General features: G+C 35.6%; 1 protein-coding gene across 5 annotated transcripts in view; it reads left to right on the top strand.

The window, feature by feature from the left end:
- The window catches only part of ERBB4 (erb-b2 receptor tyrosine kinase 4), a 1,184,587-nt gene that overhangs the window by 608,449 nt on the left and 557,357 nt on the right, over positions 1-18,781 (top strand). For all 5 annotated transcript variants that reach the window (XM_004601330.2, XM_055119903.1, XM_004601331.3 and 2 more), the window contains exon 3: positions 9,184-9,370. In XM_004601330.2, coding sequence (XP_004601387.2) covers positions 9,184-9,370 — 187 coding nt within the window. The remainder of the gene's footprint in view (positions 1-9,183; positions 9,371-18,781) is intronic.

Raw genomic sequence — 18,781 nt, 5'->3', positions numbered from 1 at the left:
TGGACACAATAAGAAATGCATTAAAGCTTATAGAATTGCTCTCCTGGGGCCATCTCGATCTCAGACTACAGTGCTCAGGCCAGATCAGTCTTTCCTATCCCTAGCAGGGTCCTAGTCTCATCATTACTTTTGGATCATGACAGCATTTGTCTATGATCAAGCTCTTAACTTATACTTAAGAATTAGTCACTTTGGCCAGACCCATCTCGATGCCAGGGTAGCTCATAACTCACCACTTGCTCTGGATCCGTAGTGTCCCTCGTCGGGACCCTGCTTTTGGGGTGCTAGGAACTGAGGGCAACTGAGGCTTAAGTGAAGAAAGCAGATGCCCAGGAATGAATATTATTCGAAGCCAATTAAGTCCCAAGTTACAAAAGCATAATTGTCTTCTTGTGTCTATACAAAAAGGACATTGCTTTAAAGTAAATTATTCAAAGGGCATAAGGAGAAGAGATAGGTAATATTAATTTATAATATAAGTTCAGTATCCTACGAAGGTCTGACCTTACAAATTAGCAGAATCAGATTATGGGGAGATTCAGATTAACTGTTTTTGGGGAAGAGAGCATAGAGAAGTGATTACAGCTAAACAAAGGGATGGGAGAGATTCTGGAACACCTTGATGGGTGTGACTGGGGTAAGCCTAAACTCCAGGAAAAACCAGGACAAGCTCCTCGTGGCAATGGGGGAGAGGACAAAGTAATGTCATCCTACAAATAATTATGCAATAATTTGTATTCATCAACAATTTTTCAGAGGTCTTTTTTTCTGTCTTCTAATTCACAGAGTAGCTAACAGTGGTATTGCTCTATGTTCAATTTGTTTTGTGTTTTGTTTTGGGGTAACACCTGAAAACAGACAACTTAAGAGACCATATAAGAACAGAAATTGTTGTCCTAAAACCAACTTTATGTTTTATGTTTAGCTGTACATACTACACCTTGTCATCTCAGAACCAGGACATGCTAGTAAACAAATCCAAAGATTCACACATGCAGGGCACGGAGTCTATCTCTTAAGCTACATCCCTGGACCAACTTTCTACATTTAGGTATAGGAACTTTGGTGTGGTATTAGAATTTTCTTTGCAGAGAACCCAAACAGTACTGTAAATCATGAAATTTAAAATAAATTAATAGAATAGATATTGTAATTTGTACTTAACTCTTATTTAAAAAAATACTCTTTCAGTTGGAACTGAAGAATTAGCAGTTCCAGGTTAAGATGCTCATGTGCACACAAGCAACCCTGGTTTGATCTCTCATTTCACATAGTCCCCCAAGAACTGCTGGTTTTTAGCCCTTGAAGCTCTTGAGCATAGCCAGGGTGACCTAGAAAAATTCCTGGCATTGTGGGATCTGACAAACATTGCATCCTCAATAGCTCACAAAGAAACACCATCCTGTTTAGTTGAGAACCTCAGAGAGGGTCTCCAGACTCCTGAATACCTCCTGGGAAGCTGCCCCTAAACACTTAGGCACAAATTAATGAATAAAAATCCTTTGGTTCCATGATCTCCTTCAGGTATAAAAAGATTCTGGAAGTATATCTGATTTGAGGAATTTATTGTAATGCTTTATATTATTTATCTGTGTCAGAGAAAGGCTATGTGATATGTATAGAATGGGTCTATATATACCAATCAAAAGTGAATTTTTTTTTGCTTTTTGGGTCACACCTGGCAATGCACAGGGGTTACTCCTAGCTCTGCACTCAGGAATTACCCCTGGCGGTGCTTGGGGGACCATATGGGATGCTGGGGATCGAACCCAGGTCGGCCGCATGCAAGGCAAACGCCCTCCCCGCTGTGCTATTGCTCCAGCCCCAAAAGTGAATTTTTACTACCATAAAATAATTTATTTTGTTAAATAATATTTTCCTTAAATTGGTGTTTTTTCACAAAGAGGATTGAACATATGTATTCATTACTTTAAGGTATGTTTTTCCTCTGTCTAAGAATTCGTGGAATAAAAGTTCAATCACTGAAGCAGTGGTTGAATGAGAACTTATTTGATTCCTTGACTGAATCAATTTAGGCATGTATAATTTTAAATAAATTGTTATGTACAAATAATGCATGACATAGATGATCCTTACCTATTATTTTCTATTTCCTTAGGCATTTATATCTTCAATGAAAAATGCTTAGTTTCTTAGGAATGCCGAAAGTGTTTAGAGTTTACAACTTGATGCCATAGAGTTCTTTCTTTTCTCACCCCCGTCATTTCTCCATTAAAATTTTATTCTTAGAGGTGACTGTTGACAATGTTCATCCCTCAGAATTGAGGAATTTGGGACAAGAGAATAAATGGAAACCTATGGGTTATAAATTTTATTAATTATAAATAAAATTATATTAAATATGTCTGCCCTCTCTTTTGATGGATATGTCTTTGTCACATCTTGATAAGCTAGCTTCAAATGTTAGAATTTTTGGACTTTCCAGTACTGTGATAGGATAGAATGAAATAGCCTTCTGAGATTCCTTATCCACCTTTCCCTTCCTTTACTGTGAGAGTTTTGACACACAGGGCATTTTAGTCTGCACACCCATATTCTTTCACATATTTCTCAAACATTTCTATTAAAACCACAAAATCTTCCTAGGTATATGTATTATTGCTACAGTTTGTGTTTGTGGGGTAGAAAGTAGGGAGGAAATACGAAATGGAAAAGATGATATGCAAAACTCAAGGTCATGTGTCAATAAAACTCTGTGATTAAATACATTTGGAGCATATTTCAGAAAAGAAAAGTGTTAAGTTTTATTTGAGCACTTTTCTTGATTTTCCAGACTTTGCTTAGAAATGAAAGTATGACCATAGAAAAGCCAAAGTGCTCAATAAATAGTTGTTATTTTCTCACTATATATGAGTCACACAGGACACGGGGGAGAACAAATCAAAGTCTGTGTCCTTGTAGAACTTAAACTATGAGGGAAATTATAGTCTACAAATATTTACTGTAATAAATATATGTATTCAGTAAATGAAATAAGTATATGAGCCATGTAATACATTTAAAGAGAGAAATACTATATAGAGAAAATAAAGATTAGGATTAGAAAAAGTGGCAGAATTTCCATGCAGAAGAGGTCAGAGTTTGCTTCCAAAGAGGTAGACTTTGAGAGAACAATTGATGGTGGTTGGAGAAATAGTCAATCAGAGAGAATAAAACTCATATATCTAATAATATAATGAATACCATGTAGTAGGGCCACACATGATGATTTGGATAAAAACAAGATACTGGAACACATGAAACAGAGTGCACAGATGAAGCATTTCTCTGGCTGTCTTGGGACATGGGCATGTTAAATTTTATTATTATTTTTTGCTTTTTGGGTCTGGGTCACACCCGACAATTCACAGGGGTCACTCCTGGCTTATGCACACAGGAATTACTCCTGGCGATGCTCGGGGACCATATGGGATGCTGGGAACTGAACCCGGGTCAGCCGCACACAAAGCAAATGCCCTACCCACTGTGCTATTGGTCCAGTCCCATGATAAATTAATTTTTATTATTTCATTTGTTTTTAAAATATCAGGGCTAGACTTGACTGATAAAATCCCACAAGAGATCAAGAGTGGAGAATGTGAAGTGCATTGCAGTAATTTTTTTGTTTGTTTGCTCTTGAACCATACCTGTTCTCAGGCCTTACCCTAGCTCTATGCTCAGGGGTCATGACTCAGGGGACCATATGCAGAGCCTGGGTTGGAACTCAGGATGGAGCCACATAAAAGGCAAGCACTCTACTCCCAATATTATCTCTCCTTCCCTGTACTTTTGGAAGTTATAAACATGCCCCAAAGCCACCAGACAGTTAATTTTTCTTTTTATTGAATCACCATGAGTAAAGTTACAAAGCTTACAAGTTTAAGTCTCAGTCATACAATAATCAAGAACCCATCCCTTCACCAGTGCACATGTTCCACCACCAAGAATCCCAGTATAGCTCCCATCCACCCCTGCCTGTGTGGCTAATGATTTTCTCTTTATTTTTTACTTTGATTACATTCAATATTTCAACAGAAAACACACTATTATTATTTGGAATTTCCCTCCAACAATCAGACCTGCCAAAAAGGCATCATTTGATAATTTGTTTTCCATTGCTGAGAATAACGGGCATATGAGGTCACGTGGCTGAAACAACAGCCACACGGTTTTGGATTTCTGGTATTTCAGTAATTAAGTCAGAGAAATTTCTGCCAAAAGTATCATCACTACAAGCTCATACTCTGTCTAGTGGCCTCTAAAATATGGTGGTCACCATGACACCGCCGCTGCCAGAAGGAAAAACCGAGAGAGAAAAGGAAGCCCACTAACTAATTTCGGAACCCAGAGGCTTCTTGCAGAAATGCTTCTAGGCTGTGAACTAAACGTGGCCCATGCTGCCCCGGGCGGGGAAAGGTTTTTCTCTCTTGGCCTTTCCCTTTGGCAGTGGCAGCATGGCGACTGCCATCTTTTAGAGCCCACTAAACAGAGGTATGAGCTGGCAGTGACGGGAGATCTTGGGATGGGGGTGGTACTGGCGCCGCTTTCCTCCCAAACGAGACTCCGAGTGGCTCCACACAAACGCCTCTTCCACTCCTGAATGACCATGATCCCAGAGGCCCACTAACTAATTTTGAAACCCAGCGGCTTCTTGCAGAAATGCCTCTAGACTGTGAACTAAGCGCCAGCCCCATGCCTCCCAGGAGGGGAAATGTTTTTCTCTCTCAGCCAGTTAATTTTTTAGCTCTACCTGTTTTAATTTTTTAATCACCCCATTAAAATTTTGAACTCTTTGGAGTGTATGGACATAACATCTCAAACTCTATAACACCAGGAGTAGCACACCAGATGGATGGGATGTAGCTAGAAGGCAACCAATCTTGATTAACAAAATATAAATATAGAATACCTGACCTGTAGTAACATGTTTGTAATCTCTTATACAAAGACTTAATTGGATCCATGGTGAGATACAATAATATACAATTACTTTCTTCTAAGAAATCTTTTTTTATCATTCTATTAGCAAATTATTGATAACAAGAATTATAAAATAAATGATTGAGGCCCTGCTATGAGGGATGGCTTAAGGGGTGATTGGAAAATTTTCATACAGTGGTGGAGGGAAGGTATAATGATGGGGGCACTGGTGTTGCAATGATGAATGCCCATAACAAATCATCATGAACAACTTTGTAAACCAAACTGTTTATTTAATGTGTAATGGGAAATTGAAAATTAATAAAATGAAAGAGAAATAGCGGATTTCCTGATAACTAGAGATATAACAAGTACATAAATAATGTTTGTTACAAAATAAAATAAGAGTGACCTCTAACCTTTGACTTGAATAACAGGGAGAATAGATTGACTCTAGTAGAAATATAATATAATATAACATAATATAATATAATATATAATACATAGATATAATCAGTCTTTAATGTGCAGTGTTTATACATATTCTCTCCAAATATATACACAGTACCTGTTCTTGATAACCACAAGATAAAATAGTAGCATATGAATAAAAGCAGAAGTTTGGAAAACGAATATTCATGCCAAGTTTTGGGTTTGTACATCGATAAGAAAACTAGATATACAAGTGGAAATGTTGAATCAGAAGTTGGATATGAGTGTGGAATCCAGGGAGAGTTTTTTTGTGTGTTTGTTTTTGTTTTAATATTTTTTATTGAATCACAATGATATACACATTTACAAAGTTGTTCATGATTGGGTTTCAGCCATATAATGTTCCAGTGGAGAGTTTTAAAGTAAATATTTGGAGGGCGTAAACCTCAAAACTCAGTTAAGAAGAATTAGTAGAAATGAAGAGCGACATTAGAAAATAAACTGAAATTGTCTAAAATAACAAGAACTTTGCTAAAATATTGTTTTGAATTATGATTTTTCATCACATGTTATTTTTAATTTTAATGCATATTCATAGTAATCATTATATGGTTTGTTTTTTTAAAAAACTACAATTTTAGATTTTACTTGAAAACCTTTCTTGCTTAAAGTATTTTGCTTTTAAATTGTTTTATACACTTTCAAGTGGTGATTCATATTATAAAGCATACATTTTAACACTAGGCAGTACAAAAGAAAATTTAAATGTAAAATTATTTAGAAATATAATCAGTTTTTAATGTGTATTGTCTATACATACTCCCTCCAAATATATACATGGTAACTGTCCTTGATAACCACAAAATAAAATAGTAACATAGCAAAGTTTAGAATCTTTCTTTTGTCTTGCTTGTGATAAGCTTAATAAATTCTGAATGTAAAGTTTTTTTTTTTAATTTATTTATTTTTAATTAGAGAATCACCGTGAGGGTACAGTTACAGATTTATACACTTTTGTGCTTATACTTCCCTCATACAAAGTTTGGAACCCATCCCTTCACCAGTGCCCATTCTCCACCACCTGTAAAACCAGTGTCCCTCCCACCCTCCCCAATCCCATCTCCCCCCCACCCCACCCTGCCACTGTGGCAAGGCATTCCCTTCTGTTTTCTCTCTCTAATTAGCTGTTGTGGTTTGCAATAAAGGTGTTGAGTGGCCGCTGTGCTCAGTCTCTAGCCCTCATTCAGCCCGCAACTCCCTTCCCCCACATGGCCTTCGACTACAATGTAGTTGGTGATCGCTTCTCTGAGTTGACCTTTCCCCGGAACGTGAGGCCAGCCTCGAAGCCATGGAGTCAACCTCCTGGTACTTATTTCTACAGTTCTTGGGTGTTAGTCTCCCACTCTGTTATTCTATATACCATAGATGAGTGCAATCTTTCTATGTCTGTCTCTCTCATTCTGACTCATTTCACTCAGCATGAAACTTTTCATGCCCATCCACTTGACTACAAAATTCTTGACCTCCTTTTTTCTAACAGCTGCATAGTATTCCATTGTATAGATGTACCAAAGTTTCCTCAACCAGTCATCCGTTCTGGGGCATTCGGGTTTTTTCCAGATTCTGGCTATTGTAAACAGTGCTGCGATGAACATACATGTGCAGATGTTGTTTCGATTGTACTTTTTTGCCTTTCTGGGATATATTCCCAGCAGTGGTATTGCTGGGTCAAATGGGAATTCAATATCTAATTTTTTGAGAGTCGTCCAAATTGTTTTCCAGAAGGGCTGAACCAGTCGGCATTCCCACCAGCAGTGAAGAAGGGTCCCTTTCTCCCCACATCCTCTCCAACAGCGGTTGCTTTTGTTCTTTTGGATGTGTGCTAGTCTCTGTGGTGTGAGGTGGTATCTCAAAGTTGTTTTGATCTGCATCTCTCTGATGATTAGTGATGCAGAGCACTTTTTCATGTGCCTTTTGGCCATTCGTATCTGAATGTAAAGTTTGATTGATGGTTATAATCCTGACCTCATTTCAGTCTGTCAATGAGTAAAATCCTTTTTCTTTCAATTATATTCAAATCTCAAGTATGAAGAATGTCTTACAAAACAATATCAGTTCTTTACAAGAGCCTTTGTGACGAAAAGAAAAGATCTCACATTTCAAATGAGATTCTAACCCTTTGTGATCTTTTATTACCAAGAAAATTGTTCGTAATATGATATGAAAATTTGTATATTCGGGGCCGGAGCGATAGCACAGCGGGGAGGGCGGTTGCCTTGCACTCGGCCGGCCCGGGTTCGATCCCCGGCATCCCATATGGTCCCCCAAGCACTGCCAGGAGTAATTCCTGAGTGCAAAGCCAGGAGTAATCCCTGAGCATCGCTGGGTGTGACCCAAAAAGCAAAAAAAAAAAAAAAGAAAATTTGTATATTCAATTCAAAGCCAAAAATTAGAGTTAAATGAGTTTTATTTATTTATCTATTTATTTATTTATTTTAAAATTTTTGTTTGTGAATCACTATGAGGCACAGTTATAAGCTTTTGAACTTTCGTGTTTGCATTTTAGTCATACAGTGATCATTTACCCATCCTTCTACCAGTGCCCATTCTTCTCCACCAATGTTCCCAGTATCCCTCCCACTACCCCACTCCAACCGAAAGCAGACTATAGCCAGAACATGATGGCCACTCAATACCTCTTTTGCAAACTGCAGCATGCAAAAGGAGAGAGAATAAATAACTTTTAATTTAAATGACTACATAAACATCCTGACCAAAATAAACCTTCATTTAAAAAAAAATTATTGAATCACTGTGACATAGTTACAAGCTTTTATGTTTAGGTTACAATCTAGCAATGATCAAACACCCATCCCACCACCAGTGCACATTCCCCACCACCACAAATAACCCCAATATGCCCCCCCTTTCCCACCCTCCCCCTGCCTCCATGGCAGACAATATTCCCCATACTCTCTCTCTACTTTGGGGCATTATAGCTTGCAACACATACACTGAGAGGTCATCATGCTTGGTCCATTATCTACTTTCGGCACACATCTCCCATCCCGAATGATTCCTGCAGCCATCATTTTCTTAGTGATTACTACTCTATTCCATCTGCCTTCTCCCTTCCAATCATGAAGCAGGCTTCCAGCTATGGGGCAATCCTCCTAGCTCTTATATCTACTGTCCTTGGGTGTCAGCCTCAGGTGATGTTGTTCTATACTACACAAAATTGTGCAGTCCTTCTATATCTGTCCCTCTCCTTCTAACTCATTTCACTTAGCATGATACTCTCGATGTCTATCCATTTATAAGCAAATTTCATGACTTCATCTCTCCTAACAGCTGCATAGTATTCCATTGTGTAGATGTACCAAAATTTCTTTAACCAGTCATCTGTTCTAGGGCACTTGGGTTGTTTCCAGATTTTGGCTATTGTGAACAGTGCTGCAATGAACATATAGGTACAGATGTCATTTCTACTGTGCTTTTTTTTGCACCCTTGGGATATATTCCTGGAAGTTTTATTGTGGAGTCATATGGAAGCTCAATTTCTAGTTTTTGAAGGACTCTCCCTATTGTTTTCCAAAAAGGCTGGACAGTTGGCATTCCCACCAACAGTGAAAGAGCATCTCCTTTTCCCCACGTCCATGCCGGCACTGGTTGCTTTTGTTCTTTTGAATGTGAGCAAGTCTCTGTGGTGTGAGATGATATCTCATTGTTGCTTTGATTTGCATCTCCCTGATGACTAGGGATATGGAGCATTTTTTCATGGGCCTTAAATCTTCATTTTTTTAAGACAAAATATTGTTTGTGTCATTTCAGTCTATTCGAGAAGTCACAGGCTACGTGTTAGTGGCTCTCAATCAATTTCCTTACCTGCCTCTGGAAAATTTACGCATTATTCGTGGGACAAAACTTTATGAGGATCGATATGCATTGGCAATATTCTTAAACTACAGAAAAGATGGAAACTTTGGACTTCAAGAACTTGGATTGAAGAACCTGACAGGTAAGAAAAATATCTAATTTTTTTCATACACACATATATATGTATTATTACCTATATGATATAATGTGGGTATGTGTATGTAGTTATTTAGTATGTTTTATATCAAGGAACACTATAAAGAATGTATTCATTTTATCACAAAATGATGTACTATGCTGCCTCTATTTTTATCTATAGATAGAAAGACAGTTTAAATGTTACTGTGATATTGTATCTCAGTTGAGCAGAAATGCACTCCGAGGAAATGCTCAGTGGCTGATCACTGAGTTATGAAGTGAGTTTAAAATGTTATGTTTGGTGGTTTTAGGTGAACAGTGAACCATACCATCAAATCTCAGTAAAAAACTGAAATTCCAATTCTATTTAAAGCCCAATAAATACATAAGCCACTATTTTGGCTACTTTAGTCTAGACTTTTACACCACTAACTTATTTTTAGAAAATTTATTAAATTTATCAATGCAGTTGTGATTAATTTAATTCATTAGTTCTCTAAATGCCCTCAATAATTCTTCTCAGAATACTTTAAATATCAGTGATTTTTTTCTCTCTTCAGATCAGAGATTTCCAGTTACTAATTTTCACCTTGCTACAAAAAGTACTCTGGAAAAAAATGTTTTCTAGGCTTGCTATTAAATATATCTATTTTTGTTTCATGGTTATATTAATAGTTCATATATAGGCTAGTGAGAGGCTTTGGTTAATATTTTTTCAATGGTATCCTACAATCAAAATGCATTAATAAATATAATTAAGAATATCACTGTGAGAAAAAGGTTAAAACATTAAAATTAATATTAATAATATTAGCATGATTTACATAATTTTTACCATAACATGTGTCTTGGTGTATTTTGAGTCTACTCAGCAGTGATGTTTGATATTGAAAAGCAAATATTTTTTGTGATATTATAAAAATAGTATAAAATAATCAATATGTCAAATTATTAAGTCATTTGTTTTTTCACTTCAGTAATTTAAAAACATAATTTTTTTAGAGTCACTTTGTTAACAACCAGCTCTTGAGGTACATAGGAGATATTTTTTTTTTTTTGGTTTTTGGGTCACACCTGGTGATGCACAGGGGTTACTCCTGGCTCTGCACTCAGGAATTACACCTGGCGGTGCTCAGGGGACCATATGGGATGCTGGGATTTGAACCCGGGTTGGCCGCGTGCAAGGCAAACGCCCTACCCGCTATGCTATCACTCCAGCTCCCAAAGGAGATATTTTTAATAAAGAAAAATACTGATTTTTTTCAACTTTATGGCTATAGAATTGGCCACATAAGGGTAAATGCAAATCTTAGAATCCATAGTGTCCTCATTAATGTCTACTTTTTTTAAAGATATTTTCTAACTAAATGGTTTTTGCTACATATTTTTAATTTCAATCAAAACAATAGAGGATCAAGAATTTTAGAAATGGAGTACCGAAGAGAAAAATTGCATAAATGTAATAAATCTTGAATAGGTCAGGTTTTTTTTTCATAATATTCTTCTGCCTGTGCCAAAAAAAAAAAAAAAAAACATGGCTAGGTAAAATATAAAAATAAAAAAGAAATTTATTTAAAAACATTTTTTTAGATTTTAATTATATTATTTCATAACATGGGATGCTTTTTGATTACTTCCCTAGTGAATATTAGTTCTTTCAGATTGTTTAGTGATTCGGTAACTAGCTCAGTGTTTTGGCATCATGCTTTCCATGTCTAGGGACCTAAGTTCTCCAGCAATCCTCCGCGATACCTGCTCTTCTAACCAGCACCCCTGAGAGTAGCCCTTGAGGCTTCCAACTAAGATGCTTTGATCTGCACTTACTGCTGGTCTGGACCACTAAAACTGTTTTTTTTCCATGTTGACCAAGTATGCAGGGAATGAACAGTGAGTTCTCTGAGCACTTCTTGTGAGAAACTCCACCCTCCATAAAAAAATTCTTTAGTTCTTACTTGTAAATTTAATAGAAGTGCCACTGAACTATTTAAAATGCATCATAAATCACAGATAAACTTCATTCAAACATTGTTGTTGAGAGTTCACTCTATGTTCCTTGTAGTGATAATTCTCTTGTATAATATTGAAAAACAATACTATACTTTCAAAATTTAGAATCCTTTACTATAGCAGAACTGTATTTCCTTGTGTAGTATAGCATACAAAGATAATTAATACATATCTAAAATAGGAGTTGATAAAATAGGTAAAATGTGTTTGTTATTATGATTTTATTTTTTGTAATGATTAGAGAAAATTGCAATAAAATGAGTAAAAATTAGAGATACCAGAACATTTTTTTAAATTCAAGTGCATTTATTAGTTGAAAATTATATGAATAACATTATCTTATGCAAGTCTGGAGTCAGTATGAATAATGTAACTCAAATTTTGATAATGAGAAAATGCATGGTAAAACTGTGTTTTAAAAACAAAACTATATGAAGAATGACAGGAGACATCTACCTCCATATGAGAAATAATTTGTGATGAAATTTGAGAACAAGATTTCTGTATAGTAATATTATAAGGAGTTAAATATTGTAACATTAATTTAAACTGGCTAACAAGCTATCATTGTGATAAACTTCAATAAGATTTTTTTTGGGGGGAAGATAAGTTTTTGTGTGTGTGTGTGTGTGTATGTCTGTGTGCGCAAGCACATGCTAGCATGCATGTGCTAACCAAAACAAGCCAATAAAACTTAAAAAATATCAATGTTCTGTTATGTGTAGTACTACATGACAGACCCTAATTTTAGACTTACATAGTATCATATGAGAAAAAGTAGAAATTCTGTAGTATAGCCCAATGCCTCACTGCCTATGTGACTAGTGAATTTAAAGTTTTAAATTATTTTTTAAAACATATTTCATTTGTGAGGCTACACTCGCTGCATGCCAGTCAGGCCCTATTAACTCATTTCTAAAGGACCATCATCATCATGTATGTTCTTTTTAGAAATGTTAATTCTGGGGCAGATATATTAGTATAAGCATAAGGCACTGGTGTTGTATGTAGCTCACTCCAGATATGTTGTGGACATCATATTTCACACAAACGTATGGTGTCCTGTGAATTGCCATGATTCCTGAGCCCAGAGTCAGGAGTAGTCCCTGAGCACCTCCAAGTGAGGGACAACCCCCCCCCCCTATTAGTCTTGGGCATCACCTGAACCTAAGAGATGAAAAACTGGTTGGGAAACCTATCCCCATGTATTCCTTTGTCCTCCCAGTGATTCTATTATTACAAACATGTATACTTGTTGTATATTTTTATACAAAGTGTATTTATTGCTATTTTTGTTGCTTAAAATATTTTTCACAGTGTAAATGAGAGCGCGGAACATTCCTTGATCATCTCTTGCTGCTAATTACAGAGTCAAACTGCTCTGATCAGAAGAGATAAAATACTTCCATCCATGTGTCCCTTCAGACACTTTGATGTAGATAGGATGGTGTACATCCTTGGTGTACATAGATGTAGAGAAGTGTGCTACTTATTCTACAAGGTCACTTTACATGTAGATGTTCCTATCACTCCCAAAGCTGATGTTATGTTGATATGTTTTCGCAATCATTTTCTTAACTAGACGTTTCTATTTAAAATCCAAACCTGAATTTTGTGAGTTTCTATCTAGGTGGATAGTTGACTAATTTTTTTTTTCAAATTGTCATTTGAATGGTGTATGATGATACCATTATTTTTCTTTTCCTCAATTTGTAATATTGCCACATCTGATTGGTTAGGTGGGTAAAAGTATGTGATGTAATATCTCTGTTCTGTAAGACATAAAGTAATTTCATCTCACAAAAGGGAATGCCCTGCCACAGAGACAGAGTGGGGTGGAGGGGACAGGGTGGGGGTGGTGGGAGGGATGCTGGGACCATTGGTGGTGGAAAATGGGCACTGGTGGAGGGATGGGCGCTCAAACATTGTATGACTGAAACGCAAGCATGAAAATTTGCAAGTCTATAACTTTATCTCATGGTGATTCTGTAGCACTGGCCTCCCGTTGTTCATCGATTTGCTTGAGCAGGCACCAATAATGTCTCCATTGTGAAACTTATTGTTACTGTTTTTGGCATATCGAATACACCACGGGTAGCTTGCCAGGCTCAGCCATTTTGGCGGGATACTCTCAGTAGCTTGCTGGGCTCTCCAAGAGGTATAGTGATTCACTAATATTTTTTTTAAAAAATAAAGTAATTTCATCTCTATGTTTTATAAGACATAGGGATGAACTCAGGTACTTCTCTAATATGTAGACTTTCTTTTCATCTTTTAAGTTGAAGAAAAATATTCTACATCACAGTCTTGCTATAGATATTCAGGGAATAAAATATATAACTTGGTAACTCTAGCACCTTACACAATGTAGATGCTTGAGACCCTTTACTTTGTCCGTATTGTGGTAAGCTTTCCTGTCTCTCACTAGCAAAATAATTGTACCTCTTTCACCAAATGCAAATTGTTCTCTTAATGGAAGACTAAAAATGATTTTTTGAATAAAAACGTACTCCAAAGTTCAGTGTTTCTTTTGGTACTACTTTAAAACAACTTCATAAATGACTGGCAGTGAGCATCCTACAGCTTTTTTGCCTGCTCCAAGTGATTGCTGTTTTCAATACTTTACAGTCCTTTCTCCTGTCCTCACATCAGCACCTGTTGCCCCAGCCCTTCATATTAAATCTCCATCATCATGTTTCACCCTTCATTGGCCCTGACAGTTGTCTTGACCTAGACAGGAGACGATTCATTCTGAGTTCTTTTTTCTGACACTGGAGTGCTAAGCATTCTCCAACCTCTCTGTGAAAGGTCTTATAAATATCTGAGTGATTCGACCTGCATGGTGCAGGGATTGGTGTTAGATTGATGTTTGAGGAAGTTACTACTACTGGTACTTACATTACAAGAGCAAATCAGCATATTGTGATATCTGTAGAAAAAAATATGAATGTAAGACTACTTACTCCTTGTTTAAAAATAAATGGCTTGAAAAATGCTTAGATCAAAACTAACCAGTAGTGAAAATCATGTAAGTCAGATGGAATCAGTGAAGAGTGGCACATTCTAGGAAAGCATCAATTTTCAGATCCACAATTTTATATAAATGATACTTTAATAAATGTTTTTACAGGAGATTGCCTGTCAAGTTAGACAGTGAATATTAGCTAGAAGACAGATGCCACACAATATACAATTTAAGTATATGTAAAACAGAAATATATCTTTGAAAATAAATGTTATAATATAGAATTGGATAGTTATAGTGGCTGTACCAAAAATTTTTTCAGACTCATTCCAGCTTTAGAGAACCAATGAGTGCACTTATGGAATGGAATGATGAAAAATAGCAATGTATTGTCCTGTTGTATCACTGATCATAGAGAAGGGAGTTACTGAAGAAGTAAGACAATGAATAGTGGGATTTTCAGGAAATAAAATTTTTTATCTCCTGTAGCTCTAACATGTTTTCACTCGTGATTGTAAGACTATCTGCTCAGACTATGAAAAGAAAATTCTTGAATTATATTTGCATACAGAGAGCCCAAATTAGATCCACTTTCTGAATTACTTCATACTTAATCCCTAAAGCACCCCTAAGTAAAATATTAGAGGAAGCTTAGCTTTAGGAAAGTGTTTGTGATCATTCTTTCTTGATCAGTAGTTTTACTAATAACTGTATATTCTCTTAAAGAAAAGATAAACATCTATGTATTCTAAGAAAAGAAAATATCATATGTAAACAAACTCCATTATTAAAGCCTGTGTATTGAGAAAGTATAGTTGTTTGCGCATGACATTCAGAAATTGATGGAACATATTTTCCAGGACCATGGATGCAATGAAAGAAATGTATTATACCGGGGTTGGAGCCATTATCCAATGGGTAGGGCACTTACCTTGCATGCTGCTAAACTATGTTTGATCCCCAGCATATCATATGGTCCCTCAAGCACCACCAGTAGTAACTCCTGCGTGAAGAGCCAGGTGTTACCCCTGAGCATTGCTGGGTGTTTAGGTGAAGGCAACCACCAAAAAAAAAATAACATTTACAGAGTCTGTGATAAGTCTCTATTGCAATCTAAAAATATATAAATGTATAACTTAATTTCACTCTTCCAGGGATTAAGTAGAAAGTTATTCAGAAAATGGATCTACTTCAGGATCTATGTATAGAAACATTAATTCAAGACTATTCTTTTCATAGTCTGAGCAAGCCAGACAAACTAGACACTATGCCAGTCAGCTACATGAATGAGAAATACTGTCTCTGCTGATGAGCATCAAGTCACAATAACTAAAGCATCTCACGGTGCTATGTAGTTTTACCCTTTATAAAATTATTTTAGGTTTCTTTTCTTATTTTCATATACAGCCCTTTACTGCTGACCTGAAATGTATCATTTTCACATATAAAGAAATCACAGTGAAATTCTGTGACTAATATGTGGCACCTGGTATTAGACCTACAGTTATTTCTTACCACTATATGTTGTGTTAAAAGATTGTTGTTCAATATGTTGTTCTATATATTTCTTACCTCTACGTGTTGTTCTAAGAAGGAACACTTTCTCCATGTGAAACAGGACTGAATAATAAATTGGCTGTAAACACAAACAGTCTAAATAAAGGCAGAAACTCCTTAAGTCATATCTTAAAAAGAACATTTTGTTTATTCATTATTGTATGACACTTGATTATATCATAGACATATATTATATAATTTTATAATAAAATAGATTAATACTGTAATCGCATGTGATGTAAAAGTATATGAACTTTTAAATAATTTTATGCACATTTCCAATGAACTGGGATTTTTTTTAAAGTCAAGATTACTATATTGTTAGCTCAAATTCTTGAACATTTTTAATAGGCAAAATTTTACTAATGAAAGCTCAGTACTGTTTAGCAAAGTGATGGTAATTCAAATATTTGCTAGCTTTGTTTTGTTCCATTTATATATTTAAAATATTATGTTGATATATGAGCTATTCTAAATTACCTTTTCATACCTGTCTTCTCTCAGTAAATACTATATGTCTGACAAATATTTATCTACCCACTCTGATGTGAAGGCAATGGGAAAGTATTTTCTCCAATTATTATTTTAAAGTCAAGTGTCTATAGTGTCAAGAGCCTCCCTTTTAATGTTTAGCTTATGAAGTAACATTACTAAAAGATCTCTCGGTGATGATGGATAGATGTGTCCTGTCCTACTCTAATGAGTAACCCTTTGCCAATGTACATACTGAGAAGTTGAAATCTAGTTATGACTGCAGCATAAATGGATTTTGAACTGCTTCTCTCTTATTTAAATTTACAAAGCTGCATGTCACTTTTGGCAACCATAGAAGACAATGCATCCCTAAAGAGATTACTTATTTTACTGAACCCAGCATTATAGGCAAGGGTACTTACAAGCAGAATCATATGGAAAGTCAGATACTGGATTCAGTCTCCCTCTGTCTAAGTCCCTTCTTCTACTCTATAATCTTTAGTCTATTCATTTAAATCGGTGTGATGAGAATTTTCTGTTTTTGATATGGTTTAAGAAAGTGGACTTATAAATTACTAATAGAGCAATAAAGATACTTCCTGCAATGTGTTATTTGCTATTATTGTATGATAAACATGTCTGATAAAATACAATAGAAATTTTATTTCTATAATCCTTGAAGACATATTAACCTTTTATAACTAAATTTTATAATATATGTTTTATGATTTGAAACTATTTTATTTGAGCAAACTGTATTCTAGAAAACATAATATTTTGGTACTAGTTATTCATTGGGATTTCTGTTTTTCAGACATATGACGTTTCAAAAAGTGAGATGTTTACTCTCACATTCAGTTCTCACTGGGCAAAAATTATAACTAAGTTTCAAAGTCTCTTTCTCTGAGTAGGGGGTGGTAGAGGGGTGATATTTGGGCTGTAAACATCAGCGTTCTGGCCTTAGTACTGACCTTGTGCTCAGGGTCACTTATGACCGTTCTTTGGGGATCATATGTGGTTTCAGTGAACAAACCAGGGTTTGTGGCATGAAAATGCCTTAACCCCTATATTAGTTTTTGTGTCCCATAGTTTATTGAATGAATTCATTTAAAGAAGGAAAAGATGTTTTATTTTTTATTATACAGAGAAAATATACTGAAAAGCCATGAGGATATTTTTGACACAAATAATGTCCATATTGTTAGATGTTCTAGTCCACATTGTTCTTTTATGTAGTATGTTTTTTTTTTTTTTTGCTTTTTGGGTCACTCTTGGCAATGCACAGGGGCTACTCCTGGTTCTGCACTCAGAATGACTCCTGGCGGTGCTCAGGGACCATATGGGATGCTGGGAATCGAACCCGGGTCGGCCGCGTGCAAGGCAAACGCCCTACCCGCTGTGCTATGGCTCCAGCCCCTGTAGTATGTTTTTAATAAGAGGGTGTAGAGATATAGTAAAGCTGCTAAGTTGCTTCCTTGAATGAAACCAATTCAGTTTGTATCCGCTGCACCACTTATAACCCTCTGAGCACCACCACGAGTGACCCCTGAGCACAGAGCCAGGAGTAATCCCTGAGCACCACTGTAGGTGGTCAAAATATATACACCCCAAAACAAAAAAAAACCTATTTTATATAAGAAATAAGTCAAAAAACCACTTTTCTATAAAATGTCTGAAAAATATCACTACCAAATTTAATCAGACATAAATTACTGAATATGAAAAGCATTTATAGTATTTGTCAGTCACTCTAAAAAGACAAAAGCACACTATAATTATGAGATTATGTAATGAGTCAGTATTTTAGAAGTATTAGATATAAAATGTTTATATTATTCAATTAATAAAGCATCATAACATGTAAGGAAAATAGCAATATGATAGATTTAGTGGTTTCCCAGAATCAGAGCAATATTGCTACTATTTTAATGGTTGATTATGTTTACTGATGAAGCAGATGAAACAAGCTTTCATAGAAATGACCAATATTTCATAAAACTGAAAAGTATTTTCCACTTGCATATATCGATCAGGGAATAGATAATGAGAATTTGCATGGCTCGGTATCTCTTGATATAATAGATGTTATTAAGCAGGAAATGTGAATTATCTTTCCTGATGTTTAACTGATTTATTGACCCTACAAGTAAAAGAGAGAGCTATATTTGAAAGATAGAAAAAAATTATTTCTTTTAGAAATTTCTGTTGCTCTCTTAGTAATACAAGTCAGTTGGGTGTCAAAACTGTTATCAGAGAAGAACTTTATTTCATATCTATTTATAATACTGCCTGAAAGTTCAATTAAATGTTTTTTTCTATTACTCATCTATCATAATTCCCTCTATCCTGCACCCACTTAGTATTTTAATACACAGTCTCTGAAATGTTTTATATCTTTTAAGTATAATTTTT

The sequence above is a fragment of the Sorex araneus genome, chromosome X, assembly GCF_027595985.1.
Source record: "Sorex araneus isolate mSorAra2 chromosome X, mSorAra2.pri, whole genome shotgun sequence".
NCBI lineage: Eukaryota > Metazoa > Chordata > Mammalia > Eulipotyphla > Soricidae > Sorex > Sorex araneus.
Note: the sequence above shows the minus strand (reverse complement) of the source record. Positions and strands in the feature narration are given on the sequence as shown.